Raw genomic sequence first — 17863 nt, forward strand, 5'->3', positions numbered from 1 at the left:
GATATCTCTCTATCACCAGTTTGTCTGTCTGTCTGTCTATCTATCTATCTATCTATCTATCCATCTATATATCTCTTTATCTACAATATATATATATATATATATATATATATATTGTATATCTTACTTTATACATACACAAAAATTTAGTCAAAATGTTTCATGAGCCTACACCTAAAAAGCAAATCTGAACTTTTGAGCAAAACACAGGAGTAAGTCTTTACACCCTGGGATTTGGAAATGATGTTTTAACTGTAAGCACCAAGAAACAGCTGATAGATTAAAAATGATAAGGTAAACCTCATTTAAAAAAAATATCACTCTTCTAAAAACACTAAAAGGGCAAACCAAAGAATGAGAGGAAACATATATAAATCATTTGTCTCATTAAATGTTTGTTTCTCAAATATATAAACAACTCACAATTTAGTAAAAAGACAACTGAATTTAGAAATAAGCTCAAATTTTGAATATTTTACCAAGGGCAATAAGCATGTGAAACTACCCTAGACATCATTAGTAACCGGAAATCTGAAAACTACCATTTTGTCTTCTCTAAAATGGCTGTGACCAGAAAAAAAAAACAAACAGTAACAGGTGATGTATGGAAACTGGCACTCTCTCCACCACTGGGAATTCAGGGGTGAGTCATTTTAGAAAATGGTCTTGCAACTTCACTAAAATTGAGTTTGCCCTATAACCTAAAAACCTATAAAACCTATAAAAACCATATGAGTATTCAAAGACCTTCAGGTAAGTGTAATAGGCAGCATTATTCCTAGCCCAAGTCTAGAAACAGCCTAAATATTCACCAGCTGAATGCATAGATACTATATGTTGTGCATGTTGTATTGATATATGTATATATCTGTGCACACATATTACTAAAGCTATAGATCTGTGTCCTAAAATTATTATAAAATTCTACAAACTCCATAGATAGTAAGACACCTCAAGAATGAATACAGAGGCATAGTTAAAAATTAATGTCTAATTTTTAGTCCAGATACCATCTGAGTTGAAATTCTAGACTTTTCTACTTCTTAGCTTTGTTTTCCTGAGCTAGTTATTCATCCTCTCAGGGATCAATGCTTGTCAGATATGGATAATGATAATATTCTTCATACAATTGTGAGATTAAATGATATAAAATAGACAATGTTTAGAATTGGGCTGTCACAGTGTCAGTCTTTGATAAATTGACATAATCCAGTTTCTACTCACATATAGGAAGGAGAAGTCAGCCATTTGTTGAAGTGGAGAAGACTCCTTCTGCCCTTCCAGCTGTCAGCCTTCAAATGTTCACTTAATCTCTCAGTCTGAAATTGCCAAAATCTGTAAATGAGGGTCAAACTGTTAGTCTAAAGTACATACAACTAGGCAGTTGTATGACAGGGCTTTGTATACCGCAAAGCACAATAAATTATAAAACCCTGTATTATCATAGCTTCTGGCCCCATCATACCAAAACTCATGATATGTTTCTAGAAGAACCAAACTAACTACCCATAGGACATTGTTGAGTTGTTTCTCCACCCTCGGTTCATAATAAAAGAGTCGGTTCATGGCCGTTAATGTCTGTGGAGAGACATCTTGAAAAGAATTTATGCTCCGTTGTTTGAGCAAAGAGTGAGGAGAACCATGTCACCTCCTATCTGAAACACTCCGCCTGTCCTCATCAGCTATCAGGCTCAGCTAAATATGGCTCTGGCCACTCTGCGAATAATCCCTGCTGGTTCTGAGACCTCCATCCACCACTGATGTGACATTCTTTGTGTTCAAATGTCTAGCTGACGTCTGATGCTTAAAACAGCCCATGCTTTCACCCTCTCCACATTGTCACAGCCCTGCATCACCACTCTTAAAAGGTCCCTGAGGCCACTCCTCACACCAGCTGCCGACCAGCCTGACACTTGCCTCCCTGTCAGCCTCTGCTCGCCTTGAATGCCCAGTTCTTCAAGTTCTTGGGGAGTCTGACGAGGCCGGGACCATGTCTACTTTTGGCTACAGAAGGGGACTTAGTAAATATGAATCCATCGACGAGGATGAGCTTCTGGCCTCCCTCTCAGCTGAGGAGCTTAAGGAGCTTGAGAGGGAGCTGGAAGACATTGAACCTGACCGAAACCTTCCTGTGGGGCTAAGGCAAAAGAGTCTGACGGAGAAAACCCCCACAGGGAACTTCAGCAGAGAGGCGCTGATGGCTTATTGGGAAAAGGAGTCCCAAAAACTTTTGGAGAAGGAACGGCTTGGGGAATGTGGAAAGGTAGGCTCTGAAGGCTGCCCTGGCTGTGGCCATCATCCTCATCCCCACCCCAAGCCAGACACCCCTGTTTTCTGTAGCTTCTCAATCTTCCTCACTTAAACTTTCTTACAGCCCAATTGTACCCATTACTGAAATATTTTCCAGGCCAAAATGGTCTTGGTGAGAGAGGTTTTATTGACTAAAAGTGGGAACCTGGAAAGGAAAATGCTTCACAGCCAGAGTGTTGGTTTGAATGATTCATCAAACACTCTAAGACACTGATGGCGCATAGCATGTTTCTGGAACAATTTCCTTTCAGTTAACTACATTTATTTCCTGATACTTGATGTCAGTAAAGGCAGCAGTAAACATTTTATATTTCCAATGCCTAAGTTCAAGGCTATGGCAAGAGCATGGGAATAAGAGTCAAGAGTTCTCTTTCCTCCTCCCATTTTGTCCTTAAGTTGTTAGCTTGTAGAGACAATCATTCCCTTCAGGGTTCTCTTTCCTCCTGTCCATTATGAGACTTCAACTTTTTGTTTCTTTTGTGAATCAAGCTTCCCCCTCTCCCCACTGGGATGTCAACAAGTTCTTGAGTTTTCCCACATAGAAAATGCAGGCTTTAGCATAAAATCTAAATGATGAAAGCCACCAAGGATGCAGGTGGAGCCTGCATATACAGATGCATTTCTGAGAATCTTGAAGGGGATTCTGAGACTAGGCATCTCTGTAAGGAAGCTCAAAAGGCTAACGTCTGGGAAAGCCATTATGGCAGTAGAATGTTACTATAGGAAAGAAACCCTGAGTTCATGGAAGAAAACAGACTGCGAACAACCATCTGCAAGCCTGTGTGCTCCACTGAGATCACTTAGAATCGAAATAAGTAGGCTTGTGGTGGCCAGCCCTTCCCGGAAGTAACCTGAGAGCTGGGGTGGTCGTGGTGATAGCTGCACTGTATTTGCAGAGAGATTGTGTGAGTTTTGCCCAAGTCGGTCATTGTAGGAATGGCCACTGGGACCAAGCCAGGATCTTCCAAGGCCACGATGGCTGCAGTAGTGAGAAAACATAGGGAAAGGTGAGGAGGGACCAGTTAAGATTTGTGCTAGTTGGTTCCTCCCCAACCATCACTGAAGAGTTGGATTTCCTTATTTGTTTTTGTTTTTTTGTGAGGAATGGAAATGAGTGTCGACAGTCTGATGAAATGGAATGACATCTTATTACACTTGCTAAAGAATTTCCTTTAAAATGTGAATACAACTACCTCTACGAAGCCAGGACATAGAGGTCCCTATGACAATAACAGGACAAAGGCATTTTAATGTCATGGTGTTATGACTTCAGAGGGAACCAAAGGGCAAAGCCTGTTGTCAGCTGTTGTTGACACCCACCTCAGGCTGCCAAAGGTTTTGCTGATCCTGCCAGTGGCTTATCAGACCAATTAGAGAGGCTGTCTTCTTTATGAACTTTGATTCCTTTCTCAGCTGGTTAACTTTTCTCCCATTTCACAGTCCCAGCCAGCTGTCTCTGCAGTCACAAGGGTGTTGAGCAGAAACCGACTGAGGGAGTAAATCCAATCCCACTGCAGGGAAAACTTCCCAGCAGCTGAGGGGAAAGGGGGGCAGGTGCTTGCCTCAGTGACTGTGCAGAGGTTCGATGGGGAGGAGCCGGGGTCTGGATGGCGGCTGGATGGGTGGTGGGGATGGTGAGGCTACTGGCTTTGTGAAGAGTTAGGAAGATTCTGTGCAGCACCTGGTGAGTGGCAGACTTTTTTCTGTCCACCTAGGTTGACACAAATGTGTACTACATCAGCTCTGGGGCACCCTGGGTGTGCCACAGTTCAGCTCTCCTCACTTGAGGAGCTGCTGGATCGAAGCCACAGGTGCCAATGACTTTTCTCATATTAGCTCATCTCATCTTACCTTTCTTCACTCGAGAGCCGGGACCAGGAAAAGTTAAGGAACCTAAGTGAGGGCAACAGCTTGTCAGTCAAGTTGGAATCGAAACTAGAGACACAGGCATGAGGCAGTTTCTCAGACATGTAGGTCCCTGCCCAGCAGGAAGAACACGGCCTGGTACTTCAAAAGGATCTGAGATGGGAAACTATTAGGGTAGGCCCAACTAGCTATGGTCTTAACTCCATCTGGTGACTAGGATATACGCTAACATTAGGACTATGAGAATCACTCATTTTCTTGAGACCCAGAAAGGCTCAGTGGTTTGTCTAAAGTCAACCAGTTCCTTATAGGGACAACCAGGATGGGGACTGAAAGCCAAGCCTCTTGCTTCCTTACAGAAGTGATGGTGTTGTGGAGATATTCAGAAGCGGCTGGCTGTCTCCTCCTTGTGTTCCATCTACTCCATCTACTCAGTCCCTCCCACCTCTTCCTCAATGTCCATCTTTCCACTTCCATTTCCCATAGGATCAGACCTAACTCTAAAGCAGATGTAGGAAACCATTGCCCATTCCCCTCCAGTGCAGAACTGATTCATAAAGAAGCAGGGATGGTCCTGGGAGCCATTCTTCCTCTCCCTTTCCCTCTTGCTGTTGTTTTTCACCCACGTGCTCCCCTCGTGGGGTGATCAACAATCTCAGATTGCCCTGGACTGCGTTAGAAAATTCCTGTATCCTGGTAAACGCCCCAGGCTCCGGTAAAGAGCCAGGACACTTGGTCGCCTTACCACACCTGACCTTACCAGTATTTTCTTCCAAGTATAGGCAGGCCTATGAGATGCTGTTAAACAACATCAACTTGGATCATCTACGCAGTAAACAAATGTTTAATGAGCCTCTGTAACATGCTAAGCGCTGTGCTAGGTGAGGAAAACACTCTATGGAGAAAATGGCAAACAAGTAGTTAAAGTGTGAGACATAGCTTCTGGGGAGAAGTGTCACAGGAAAGCACCTCAGGGATGAAGTGTTAAAGAAAGCCTCCTGAGAAGAGGCATCATTAGATATTACGTAACAGCTCACGTTGCTAGAGAACTGATGGGGTTTTCGGCTGTGTTTTGAAGGCGAACAGCTTTTGTAGCGAGCCCTATCTTTAAGGACTAAAGAGTTCATGGTCGTATGAAAGGCAGGATACTCGGGATTTTGAGAAAAGGCACACCCTTAGGTAGCTGATGGGGAACCCAGTTACAAGCACTTACACAAAGCAAAGGGACTTGGGGTGGGGGGTGTCAGGGCTCTGTCTAAATGATCCATTTACTTCCTTCCAGGGTTTTTTGTGTCATTGAGTTATGTCTCCTGTCCCTCCAACCCTTTGATAGACAAGTGGCCAGACAGACAGACACCCTCTCCCTTCTCCTAATACATCAAGTAAATTGAGACTGGACAGGTCATCCCAGGAGAGGCTGACCTTTCCCAGGCCACCACTTGGTGCCTGCCACTCCAAACAAGTGTAGCTAACTGGAAGCTATTTTGTGACAACAACTGGGCAGACAAACCTGGAAACCAACAGAGTGTTTTCCAAAGCACCATTCACATGCGGCAGACAGCCACGCCCCTTGAAGTTACACAAAAAAAGCGCTTCCAGAGGAAGTAGAGGAAGGAACAGGCTGGGGGGGGGGGGGAGGGCAAGGGCCATGGGGCTTCAAAAGAGGTAAGGAGGAAGACTCATAAAGACAGTAAGGAAAAGGGACCCTTCCAACATTTCCAAGATTTTTTCTAATAAAAGAAATCACGAAGAAGAGAAAGTAGTCTTTGAGAGTGAACAGAGGTGTCAAAGCTAGAATCAATCTCGTTTACCCAAAAGCCTTTTACAATTGATGAATGCTAAATAAGTGTAAAGCCCCAGGCTGGCCTGGGGCTGATGCTTTCTACTGTTGTCTGATACTGCACACTGCTTGGTTTGGACCTAGGGAAGCTAGTCTTCTGCAGCCTGTCAAGTTTTACCACGGCTTCCACGTGGATTTTGCTTGTTTGTTGTTTTTCCAGAGGGCAGTGTTTGATCTGCCCTGATTGGCAGAGGCTCTAGGGAGTGTGGAGTTCCCAAGTTCAGGTGATGGGTGCAATCACACAATAGACAAATGCTAGAGCTAGCAGCAGCAAACAGCATGCGTGTGCTTCTCTACCTGGAGACAAAGAGGACAGAGGGCACTTGGCTTGGTCACAGCTGCAACTGACTGACCATTTGCGGAATAAACAATCTGCTACCGGGCTCTGTTCCCAGCCCTGGACCCCTCTCTTTGAGACAGTTTCATTAAGTTGCCTAGGCTGACCTTGAACTCACTCCCCACTTGCTTCAATCTCCCAATTAGCCAGGATAACAGGGCCTGGTAAAATTTTTGAGCACTAAGAAAAGGGAATTCATTGCCGTATCCTTTTGGGGTTTTTTGTTTTGTTTTGTTTTGTTTGTTTTTTGTCAGACTTGTTTGGTGTGAAGAAGTAGGACAGGACGGTGCACTGATTCCAGAGGGAGGTATAGATTTGCAAAAGCGGAACAACATGAGTCGTGAATATGCTCAAGTGTCTTATTTTATTTATGGTGGCACATGTAGAGGTCACAGGACCTGGGGACTGAACTCCACTGGGCTTATGCTGAGAGTACCTTTATCTGCTGAGATGTCTTGCTAGGCCTAAAATGCTGAAAGATTTATCTGGCACTTTCATAAATAAGCTGAAGCTCTGACTTATGTGTTCAAACTAGAAAAAAAACTGATCACATAGTTGATTCAATCAATGCCTGCTGCTTTGTAGAGGATAGAGGTTTACAGAAAAGCTGTTAGTGGTTATGCAACAAAATGTTGACCTTGGTCACTTGAACTACAGAGGTTGGAAGCAAAGGCTTGCTAGTCCTGTTCACTCCAGACCATGTTACAGGACTTTTGGAAACCGATGAATGTGCGTCTAGTGAAAACCTTAATGGTGTCTAGTGAAAACCTTAATGGTGTCAATACACTCCTTAGGTTGCAGAAGAAGACAAGGAAGAGAGTGAGGAAGAACTGATCTTCACAGAAAGCAACAGTGAAGTCTCTGAGGAAGTGTGTACAGAAGAGGAGGAGGAAGGACAAGAGGAATCTCAAGAGGAAGAGGAAGAAGAGGAGGAAGAGGACAGTGATGAAGAGGAAACTACAACGGAAGCCACAACGCATATTAATGGAACTGTAAACTACAACAGCATTAACTCAGACAACTCTAAGCCAAAGACATTTAAAAGTCAAATAGAAAATATAAATTTAACCAATGGCAACGGTGGAGGGACACAGAGGAACACAGAGTCACCAGCTGCCATTCACCCTTGTGGAAACCCCACTGTTATCGAGGATGCCCTGGAAAAGATTAAAAACAATGACCCCGACACAACAGAGGTCAATCTGAACAATATTGAGAACATCACCTCGCAGACCCTATCCCGCTTCGCTGAAGCTCTCAGGGAGAACACTGTAGTGAAGTCTTTCAGTCTGGCCAACACGCATGCTGATGACGCTGCGGCAATCGCCATTGCAGAAATGCTCAAGGTCAACGAGCACATCACCAGTGTCAATGTGGAGTCCAACTTCATCACGGGCAAGGGGATCCTGGCCATCATGAGAGCCCTGCAGCACAACACGGTGCTCACGGAGCTGCGTTTCCACAACCAGAGACACATCATGGGCTCCCAAGTGGAGATGGAGATTGTCAAGCTGCTCAAGGAGAACACGACGCTGCTGAGGCTGGGGTACCATTTTGAGCTCCCAGGACCAAGAATGAGTATGACGAGCATTCTAACAAGGAATATGGATAAACAGAGGCAAAAGCGCATGCAGGAGCAAAAACAGCAAGAGGGGTATGATGGGGGAGCTACTCTTAGGACCAAAGTCTGGCAAAGAGGAACACCAGGCTCTTCTCCGTATGCATCTCCAAGGCAATCTCCATGGTCATCGCCCAAAATCTCCAAGAAAGTCCACACTGGGAAAAGCAGGCCTCAGTCTCCTGTAGCTCCTCCTGCTCCTCCACCCCCTCCTCCTCTCCTTCCCCACATGCTGCCACCTCCTCCTCCCCCTCCCCCTCCCCCTCCACTGCCAGAGAAAAAGCTCATCACCAGAAACATCGCAGAAGTCATTAAACAACAGGAAAGTGCCCAGCGGGCCCTACAAAATGGACAGCGAAAGAAAAAGGGGAAAAAGGTTAAGAAACAGCCAAACAATATCCTAAAGGAAATAAAGAATTCTCTGAGGTCAGTGCAAGAGAAAAAATTGGAAGACAGCTCCCGGCCGTCCACGCCACAAAGATCAGCTCATGAGAACCTCATGGAAGCCATTCGGGGGAGCAGCATAAGACAACTACGGAGGGTAAGTGACCCCAGATTAGACCTTAAGGTGAAATTGATTCAATGAATCAGCCTCCATGGATGGATGCTATCTATCAAAGCCACCTCTCCAAATTCTGACTATTCTTTTAATCATCTGTGCATGTGAGAGCAAGCATGCCAAGTGTCAGCATTCAGGGTGGGTACATTGAGTGAAGAATGAACACATTTCCATTCCTGCCAACTTATTATCTCAGCCAGGATCATCATCTTATGACACTCCTACATAGAAAAACTCAAGAGTTGCCTAATTGGAAAACAAAACAAAAAAATATTATCTGCATTCTAAAAAGATTCATCACTTGTCAGAATTTTTTACCACAAAACCACAAGTGATTCACCACCAAATTTATAAATGTGGATGCCATTCTGTGATCATAATCTATATTCAAATTTCCACTCAGGGAATACCGCTAAAGATAAACCCTAGGGGAGGCAGCAAATGATGATGGTGATTTACTTTAACTTGCTTGCTGCTTCACTGAAAAGCAACGCCCTGTTTTTGTAGGTGGAAGTTCCCGACGCTCTGAGATAGAAGCAGGAAGCAGTCTGTAGAAGAGGACCCGGAACTGTTTAGCGGTGTGACCTGAGATGCATTGTAAGCTGTTTCCAAAATGCCTTCTTTAATTTGAGATACTCCCCGACTTCAAAGATAGTACCACTATGGAATTCCAAAGGGAATTTTAAGAAACAAACAATCAGCATGTTCCTTCTGTAAATATGAAAATAAACTTTTTTTTTTTTTAAATGTCATAAGTTTCCTATGGGCAGAAGCCTTAGAAGATCTCTTTGCATCTCTGGTGTCTTGGTGACTGAGCTCAAATCACTTAAAAGAAATTTGCTATTATTTTTGTAATCCCAATAACCTTAGATTAAAGTTTTGTTTTGTTTTTTTTAAAGAGAAACTAATATTTTTCTGTGAGTTAATACATCTGCTGGCTATGTATGTAATATTGGTAAATATTAAAATCATTATGTTCTCACACCAAAAGGGCTCATGCCCTTATCATTTGCTTTCTTCATGCCCAAGAAATTCTGACCAAATCTCTTTCCAGAAGATGAAATTAAAGAACTTGCCATCTCCCTGGATTCGTTGTTATGCAAACAAGATGGCGGCCTTGGTCCCTGTGTTTTCTTTCGTAAGTCCAATAGACAGCCATAAGTCAGTCTAATCACACTATTAATCAACAGTTTCTAGAAAGGAGAAGGTGGGATGTTAGAAAGTTTTCTTAGGGTGTTTCCTCCCTAAGAAACTCAGGAAATGAGGGAAGGTAAACATGCAGTTACCTTGGATGCTGAAGAGGAACTTCGGCTCTCCCCTCACATCCAGCCTCCGTCTCTCTGTCTTTACATTTACACTTACTTTCCCCCTAGCTCCCGCTCCCAGCCTTTGCTTTCTCCCTTCCCTTTCCTTCCCCTATCCCTACATCTCCCCCTTTCTTTCCTTTGTCTTCCTTTTCTCCCTATGTCTCTCTCTCCTTCTCTTCCTTCCTTTTTTATCTGAGGCAAATTTGAGTGATGTCAACATCCACAAAAGTGCACTTGGGGACATAGGCATGTTTGTTCCTCATTCAAACAGTGATCCCACCTCTTCCAGAGGCCTGGGAATTCAAGTAAGAGGAACGTGGTATGCAGCCCTCCTCCTCTGCATGTTCCTGATCCTTTGTAGTAACTCAGATTTGTGCCATCGCTCGTGGCCTACAGGTGCTCTGAGCCATCTAAACAGCGCCTGGCTTCATGGGCAGAGCTTTCAGTTCTTTCCAATGAAGATGATCATGTTTTGCACTGAAAGACTTATAGTAATCCTCCGGATTATTTCTTCTGCTCATTCCATCTCTTAATAACTGGAATCAAATAAGGTTCCAGAGGCTGTTTAATCAGTGCCTGAAATTCACATCAGGGGGCAGTAGATGAGGGTCATTTTCTTAACTAGGTTAGTGTTTATTTCATGACATTAAGAGGTACTATCGCCACTTGATAGGTGAGAAACGAGGGGGCAGAGGTTATTGTGTGGCTGGACATCACTAACCGCAAAACCTATGCTGTTGTGCATTGCTGCTCACTGCTCTTACGCTGACACTAGTCTCCTGATAGCTCTTCCTCCCAGACACTCAGTGTAAACTGCTGTTTCCTGGGGTAGAGTCTACACGGTTTTTACCCTTTCCACTCGTGTGTGAAATCATGTTTTACTTAGGGTTAAAGGTATGTGTATGCTTATGTTCCTGTGCATATGAATTCAGAACAGAAAGCTTTTTCCTGACCCTTGCTTGCAGAGACAGGTTCAGGTAAGGGGTGAGAGGGAAGGGAGAAAGGAAGAAAGGGTCCTGATAAACCACATCATTAGTAAGACCACACAAGGACTTCCTAAAGGAGGAGGGAACAGCTAATAGTGTTAGAGTTACCAGGAGATGCTTAGCTTGTAGGGGCCGTCTCCCTAGAAGCAAGGGACTAAATGACAAGTTACGGCTTTGTGCTATAAAAGCCTGCCTTGTGAACCTGAGGAGAATACAGAATGACTTATGAGGCATGCCACAAAAGAGGAATGTATAGATATGGACCCTCACAGCTCACAAAACAGCATATTGCAAAGTTCACAATAAAGACAAGTATGGCGTAGTTAGTGCCCAGTGAGCACATTAATTATTAACGAGAAGTTCTTGTGGAACATGTTCTGTCAAATAGGCAGGGCACTGTCGCAGTCATCATTCAACAGCCTAAAAACTCACAACACTGGTGTCAAAGCCAATTAGTTCATCTTCTATAAAAAGCATTCAGCTCCCCGAGGGAAAGACTGCCCAAGATGAAGTGTTGAGGTGATGATTTATAGGTGCACATGGGTCTCTGAAAATACACCTCATCCTGATTTACATTGGGGCCAAAAACACCGAGTCTCGCACCACTGCCCAGGCAGTGCTCCACGGTCGCAGGTGTTTAGTAACGATGTCAGCAAGATCTTGCCTTGCCTCCTGCCCTGAGATGCTACCAAGGAGTGAGAGGAGGCAGTGGGAACACCCTGCCACGTCTACACTGAGACGATCCAAAGGCTGGAGTAAATAGTATGTCCCTGTGAAGATTTCCTAACCACGACTTCCTTTTGTGAATAAGCCTTTCAGTGTGTGTGTGTGTGTGTGTGTGTGTGTGTGTGTGTTAATACAGTCTCTTCCTTCTATGAGGATCTTAAAGCAGACTTTCATTTCCATTAATCACCAAATAACTTGATAAAGGCTAAGGATTTTTCCGAAACTTCAGACAATGGCACCGACATCCATGCACTCGGTTTCCACGAGTATCTTCCAAGTGCTTGTGCTACATATCCAGACATTCTTCCAAACACTGGAGGGACCTGTATTCAGGGTTTAGAGGCACTTACAGCATTCCTCACACACTGTGTGCTTATGGACCCAGTGGTTCCAAGCATGAGCTACTCTGCTCTGTGCTGGGATATCACTGAGTCAGAAACACCCTCTGTATCAAAGCTGTGGAAATGCCAGGGACATCAACCCTTTCACGAGATAAAGCCCTTCTTTAATTGACATGTTCAAAACCAGGCATTGGATGGCTTTTGTTGGTATGCCCCCTTTTACCACAGACCCTTTACCTAAAACAGACATTTCTCAGATAGGATGTCAATTTGGATTTTTAAATACAGATGTTACCAGGCTCTTATAAAAACAAACAAACAAACAAACAACAACAACAAAAAACCCCATAAACATTCAGTGATGTGGGGTGACATTTCAGTTTGAGGGTGGTATAAAAAGTGTCCAGAGATCAAGATTTAATGTTATTTTACAAAACAGCAACTTGATAAAAAGTCAGTGTTTAAATGAATTTTCCCCACTTAAACTTTTAAGGGCAGAGGGGTCAGTTCAGTCAAAAATGTTTGGAACTTAGAGTCTGCATAAAAAGCATCATATGGTCATTCCAGCACTGTGAGGCAGAGACAGGGAGACCCTGGAGGCTTGCAGGCCAGCCGTACCAACTGAACCAGCAAGTCCCAGTTTCCTTCTAGGCATTCGGTCCAGAGCAAACTCCTTGTAGTAGTAGCAGCTCAGTCCCTCACAGTGGAGGTTAGGATGGTACAAAAGGAAATGTGCACAGCCAAGTCTTGGCACATCATGAATGACCTGAAAACAGGTTAGTTGTGTTCAATTCACAAATTCAAAGTTGTTATGCTGGCTGAAAAGCTTCATGGCTGAAACGTGAGGCTGTAGGATTGGTCCATAGGTCTTCAAGAGCGAGCTGCAAAGGCGCAGCCAGATGGGCATTTCTCTGCACACACTTCAGGACCCTTCTGAGTGCCTCCACTCTGCCTCCATGTGTGGTCTAGAGCAATGGGCAGGATATGGCTGGGAAGCTGTGTAGAGCCGGGAGAGGCAAGCACTTTCAACTGGAAAATGAAAATTTTGATCTCCAAAGAAGCCATCCTGAGGTAAGCTGTTACCATAGGCTTTACAACCTTATGTTTTAAGGTCATTAAACACATTTGCGCCTAAGGCTGAGGCTTTTGACACTGGCTCTTCTGTACTGATTTTTAGAAGTAACTGAAACCCTGTAATTAGCTGGAGGGTTAACTACCCCAAGTTAAATGTTTGTTAACAACATACAATTTTGGAGTCATCTATTTAACGTTTAAAAATTAGGCACCTAAATGAAAAGCATTCCCAACCCACTCTAGTCAGAGTAGGCAGTTGTTGGCACAGTACTAAATTTCTCTTCCTGAATGAAATCTGATGACCCCATTACTCACTGTTACATAAAGAACAACAAATGGCCTAGAGTCACTTTAGGTTACAATATTACAAGTTGTCTTCTGTAAGTTTATCAAAGAATAATCCTCATTCAAGTCAGGGCTTGGAGAGCCATTATCCAAGATAAAAAAGCAATAATAATAATAATAATAATAATAATAATAATAATAAAAAACAAGACCAGAAGATTCAAATAGTAGTACAAAGTTGTACTTGACCTATTTGGATAGTTTTAAAGTAGATTACATTAAAAGAGAAAAGTCAAAGAAAAACACATTTGTTTATACCTATTTGTGAGTATCTTCCTAGAAGTTGCTTTAGCCTTCTAGAACGTCTGCTTTTTCAACACACCTCTAGTTGAAAGATGTTCAGGCTACGGGAGACCAGTAGACAGCAGAAAACCACTCAGGAGAATCCAGACACTGTCAACATTTCTTCGCTGGATGTCGCCAAGGAGCCCCGGTGACTCTTGTCAAACACTCAGGACACTTGACTGCAATCTTAAACTGTCAGAACGTGTGATGGACTAAGGTCATTTTCTTACAGTGTCCCTATGTCCCTAGTAAAAACTGTTTTAAAGAAATACAACTCAAAAAAAAAAAAAATAAGAAAAAAAACAAAAAAACAAAAAGAGTCTTACAATCCCTCTTCCCAAATAAACAAAACAAAACAAAATCAAAGCAAACCTTTAAGTGGCATTTAGTTGCTGAAAACTATGAAATGGGTTTACTTTAAATTCACAAGCAGGATCCCGAGAAAATTCTAAAATTCTTACATATCAGTTATTAGGCATTTGGGATTACTCAAACATGATAGTTACCTAATTTGATATTTCACAAGAAAAATGTTTTAATTTCAATGGAGGAGAGAGTGGGGGTCAGGGATAATCAAGTCAAAGATAAAGCATTTAAAAAATAATTCAAAATTTAAACATTCAGTGGCACATTTTGATCTCAGCACTCAGGAGGCAGGCAGATCTCTGTGAGTTTGAGTCTAGCCTAATCTACTGAGAGAGTTCCAGGACAGCCAGGGATACACAGAGAAACCCTGTCTCAAAGATTAAAAACAAACAAACAAAAAATAAACAAAAAACTAACCAACAACAACAACAACAAAAAAAGGTAAACATTTTATTCTAATAAGTGCTGTCCTAATCTTAGAACTTGCTTTTGTTTGCCATTAGAAGTTGTTGGTTTAGTTTCATGGTTATAACACATTTTCCTTTCTGCTGCATTTTGCTGTTTTGGAAACAGTACGATGGCATTTAACCCAGGTCTTTCTATCTGCAGAAGCATGAAAAAGAAAACACCAAAGCTCCTACATCTAAAGGTACTGAAGTAACATTTTAGTTTCTTAGTCAGATCATTACTGATAGCTAATATCATCTGTGCCAAGGTCCCAAGGCAGTTAAGACCCAGCTTTGCACTGACTAGGTATTTAACTTTGAACATATTAACTTCTGCAAGTTTCATTTGCTATGGCTGAAAACAGGATAGGCGACCGCAAGGATGCTAAGAGAACAATAACATCAAGAATTATCTGTTAACATGACACTAACGTCAATGTATTATCTAATATTTAGTGTCAATCATCTAGTTCTAACTTCACTAATGACTATCTTTTTGTCACTCTTAACTGACCATGAGCACACCTCCAAACCTGTAATTTGATAAGTTACTGAAACCTGCTAAAGAGACAGAAACAAAACAAACAAACAAACAAACAAACAAAAAAAGTGACTCAGTAGGTTGGGCATGGTGGCACACACCTTTAATCCCAGGATTTGGGAGGTAGAGACAGGAGGATCTCTGTGAGTTCAAGGGCAACATAGTCTATATATGAAGTCCCAGGGACAGCCAGGGCTTTGTAGAGACCCATTCTCAAATAAGAGGTTCTCAGTGGGATTAGCTTTATATATGGCCTAATGAATTTGATCCATTACCATGATCTTATAGAGTATCAATTTTCAACTCTGGGTCACACAACCCCTAAGGGATGAAGCACTCTTTCACAGGGGTTGCACATCAGACATCCTACATATAAGATATTTACATTATGATTCATAACATAAGAAAATTAGTTATGAAGTAGAAACGAAGTGATTTTATCCTTGGGGGTCACCACGATATGAGGAACTGTAGTAAAGGGTCAAAGCATTAGGAAGGATAAGAACCACTGTTACAGAGGTTAGCACATGGAATGAGAGAATTTATTCTGGTATTTACTTTCAACTAGAGTAACAGTATCATTTTCAATAACTTTGCTTTATTGTAGGACATCAGGATACTAACAAGTGGTTCAAGTGCAATTGTCTTTGGTCTAGAAAACATTTCAGACACCTGGGAACTTACAAAGACAGGGATATGACATAAAATGCTTCATGTCTCTATTTCTTCTTATTCACTGGCTCACCACATTATAAAGGGAGAAAGGAGGAAATAAGGATTAGATGAAGTAGGGAGTGCCAGGGCAATGTAGAGGAGGATATACAGGGATACTTTACCTCAAATGGTAAGCCATATGGAAACCTACTACTGGAGAAGATCCTAAATATACACATATGTGGCAGTAATTTAAACAGAGGTTATGAAGTGGGAGACAGTACCCTAAGTAGACACTATATGCTGCCCCCAACCAAAGGCCTACTACTAATGAGTTACTTCTTTTTGACTTGTTGGCTAATGGGGTCCCATAGACCTCCAAACATGACACACACGCTACTGCCAGCGCTACTGGAATCCCTCCAAAAGTTGGAGGTAAGACCCCATTGCTGAAGACACCATGCGCTTGAATCATAGAGAATGGAGAAATTCAGTTGGTACTCAACTAGCTCAAAGTGTTATCCCTACTGACTGCAGTGTTTACAATGCTGGAATAAGCTATGCAGGCAATGGAGGAAAGGATTTACCAGTCTCATGAAGCTATAAATGCTGTGAGTTATAATCAACATGTCAAAATGTGCTCACCAGTGCAATAGTGGCATGGATGATAGGGGGATAAACAATCACTTTTTGAACACATTTAAGGCCTGTTTCATGAGACTGAACCCATACATAAACACTGTCAATGACACCAACAACCTGTTAGATAGGGTCATGGGCCCCAGGGGAAAACCTATTTACTATCATCCCACTAAATAGACGTAGCTTATACATCACTCAATCCTCATCAGATAAGCTCCATTTTGCAACAGATGGCAACTAATAGAAAACCTCTCTACTGGTCAACACGTAGAGAATGATGTAAATGCACACTCCTACCCCTACCCAAGAAGGCCCAGGGATCTATGAAGAGGTGGGGGCCGAGAGGTAGTAGATGACTTTAAGAAAAACAGGGCAAATACACGTATGTGGTAGCATGTACACAACCTACACAGGTGCACCACTACAAAAGTCCTACCCCTAGGCAAGGAGCTGCTGGCATTTTATCACTGCTGGAAGAGGGAAAACTGGTTTTCAATGGAATGGCATTTGGTGCACTGTTTGCTCCAGTTGTTTAGTTAGGGTTTCTATTGCTGTGAAAACACTGTGACCAAAAGGAACTTGTAATCACCTCACCCATTACAGTCCATCACTGATGGACATCAGAGCAGAAACTCAAGCAGGAACCCGGAGGCAGGCCATATTTGTTTGCTTTTCATATAGCATCCTGAATCACCCACCCAGATGTGACACTTGCCTTCTGTGGGATGCCCACCCACAGCAATAATTAATCAAGAAAATATCCAATAGGCTTTCCCACAAACCAATCTGGTGGGTACATTTTCTTAATTGAGGTTCCCACTTCACAAATGACTATCCAGTCTGTGTCAAGTGTCAAGAACTAGCCAGCATACCAGGGCTGGTCCCATGGTCAGGAACTGTTGGCCATCATTACAAACTGGACTGAACGGATTTTACAAAAGGGTGTGTGTGAATATGAAGTTGGGTTGGTAGGACCTGGCAGTTGGTAGAGGGGCATGAATAATTCAATCAAATCAGAATGTTCCTTCCCTGAGGAAAACTAGGACATTGCGTTTAGATATCCATGCTATCCTTGGAAGAACTCCCAGTCTGATAGTGCCTCTGTTGATTAAAAATTACACAGGTATTTACATTTGAAAACTATTTTTCTTTTAGGTTAAGTTTATTGTAAGAGTTCATAGAATATGTAAGTCCAAGTAAAAACAATGTCAACTAATGTCTATAAAGATAATGAAATAATTTGGATGTACAATCAAAAGCTCAGCCTCATTTCAACCCACAAATACCTTGTGATGAGTGAACTTCTTGGCAATGTAGGGTGACCAACATCATCAGTGACTCATCATCAGTGAGCCAAAGCACTACTACCACATGTTCCAGGAAAATGCTGAGTCCTTCAGTTTTTTTGGGGGACAGAGATGGGCACAGGTGCTGGTGGCTTCTATCAACAGTCAGTAAATGAGGAAGGTGAAATCTGTAGCCACACCCACACAAATCAAAGAGTATGTGCCCCATCAAATCCATAACAAGCTGCTTACCAAATCTCTTTCTAGTGGCTACCCACATTTATATTTCTTCAAAAACCTATTTCTATTTAGTCTCATATGCATGGTGTTTTGC

The 17863-nt window shown here is 42.6% G+C and overlaps 1 protein-coding gene across 1 annotated transcript; it reads left to right on the plus strand.

Moving 5' to 3' along the window:
- The first annotated feature begins 1799 nt into the window (after positions 1 to 1799).
- Positions 1800 to 9088, plus strand: Lmod2 (leiomodin 2). The gene is made up of 3 exons (XM_051175767.1): positions 1800 to 2263; positions 7148 to 8512; positions 9038 to 9088. The coding sequence occupies exons 1-3, from the start codon at positions 1991 to 1993 to the stop codon at positions 9062 to 9064; spliced, it is 1665 nt and encodes a 554-aa protein (XP_051031724.1). The 5' UTR covers positions 1800 to 1990; the 3' UTR covers positions 9065 to 9088.
- The last annotated feature ends 8775 nt before the right edge of the window (positions 9089 to 17863 follow it).

This window comes from Phodopus roborovskii, unplaced genomic scaffold, assembly GCF_943737965.1.
Source record: "Phodopus roborovskii unplaced genomic scaffold, PHOROB, whole genome shotgun sequence".
In the NCBI taxonomy this organism is placed as follows: domain Eukaryota; kingdom Metazoa; phylum Chordata; class Mammalia; order Rodentia; family Cricetidae; genus Phodopus; species Phodopus roborovskii.

Bases quoted from the DNA above. Each gene is read 5' to 3' on its own strand.
- Lmod2 (XM_051175767.1), top strand. From the start codon at position 1,991: ATGTCTACTTTTGGCTACAGAAGGGGACTTAGTAAATATGAATCCATC. The intron at 2,264-7,147 runs GTAGGCTCTGAA...TACACTCCTTAG, and splicing joins GGCTTGGGGAATGTGGAAAG to GTTGCAGAAGAAGACAAGGA. The intron at 8,513-9,037 runs GTAAGTGACCCC...CTGTTTTTGTAG, and splicing joins GCATAAGACAACTACGGAGG to GTGGAAGTTCCCGACGCTCT.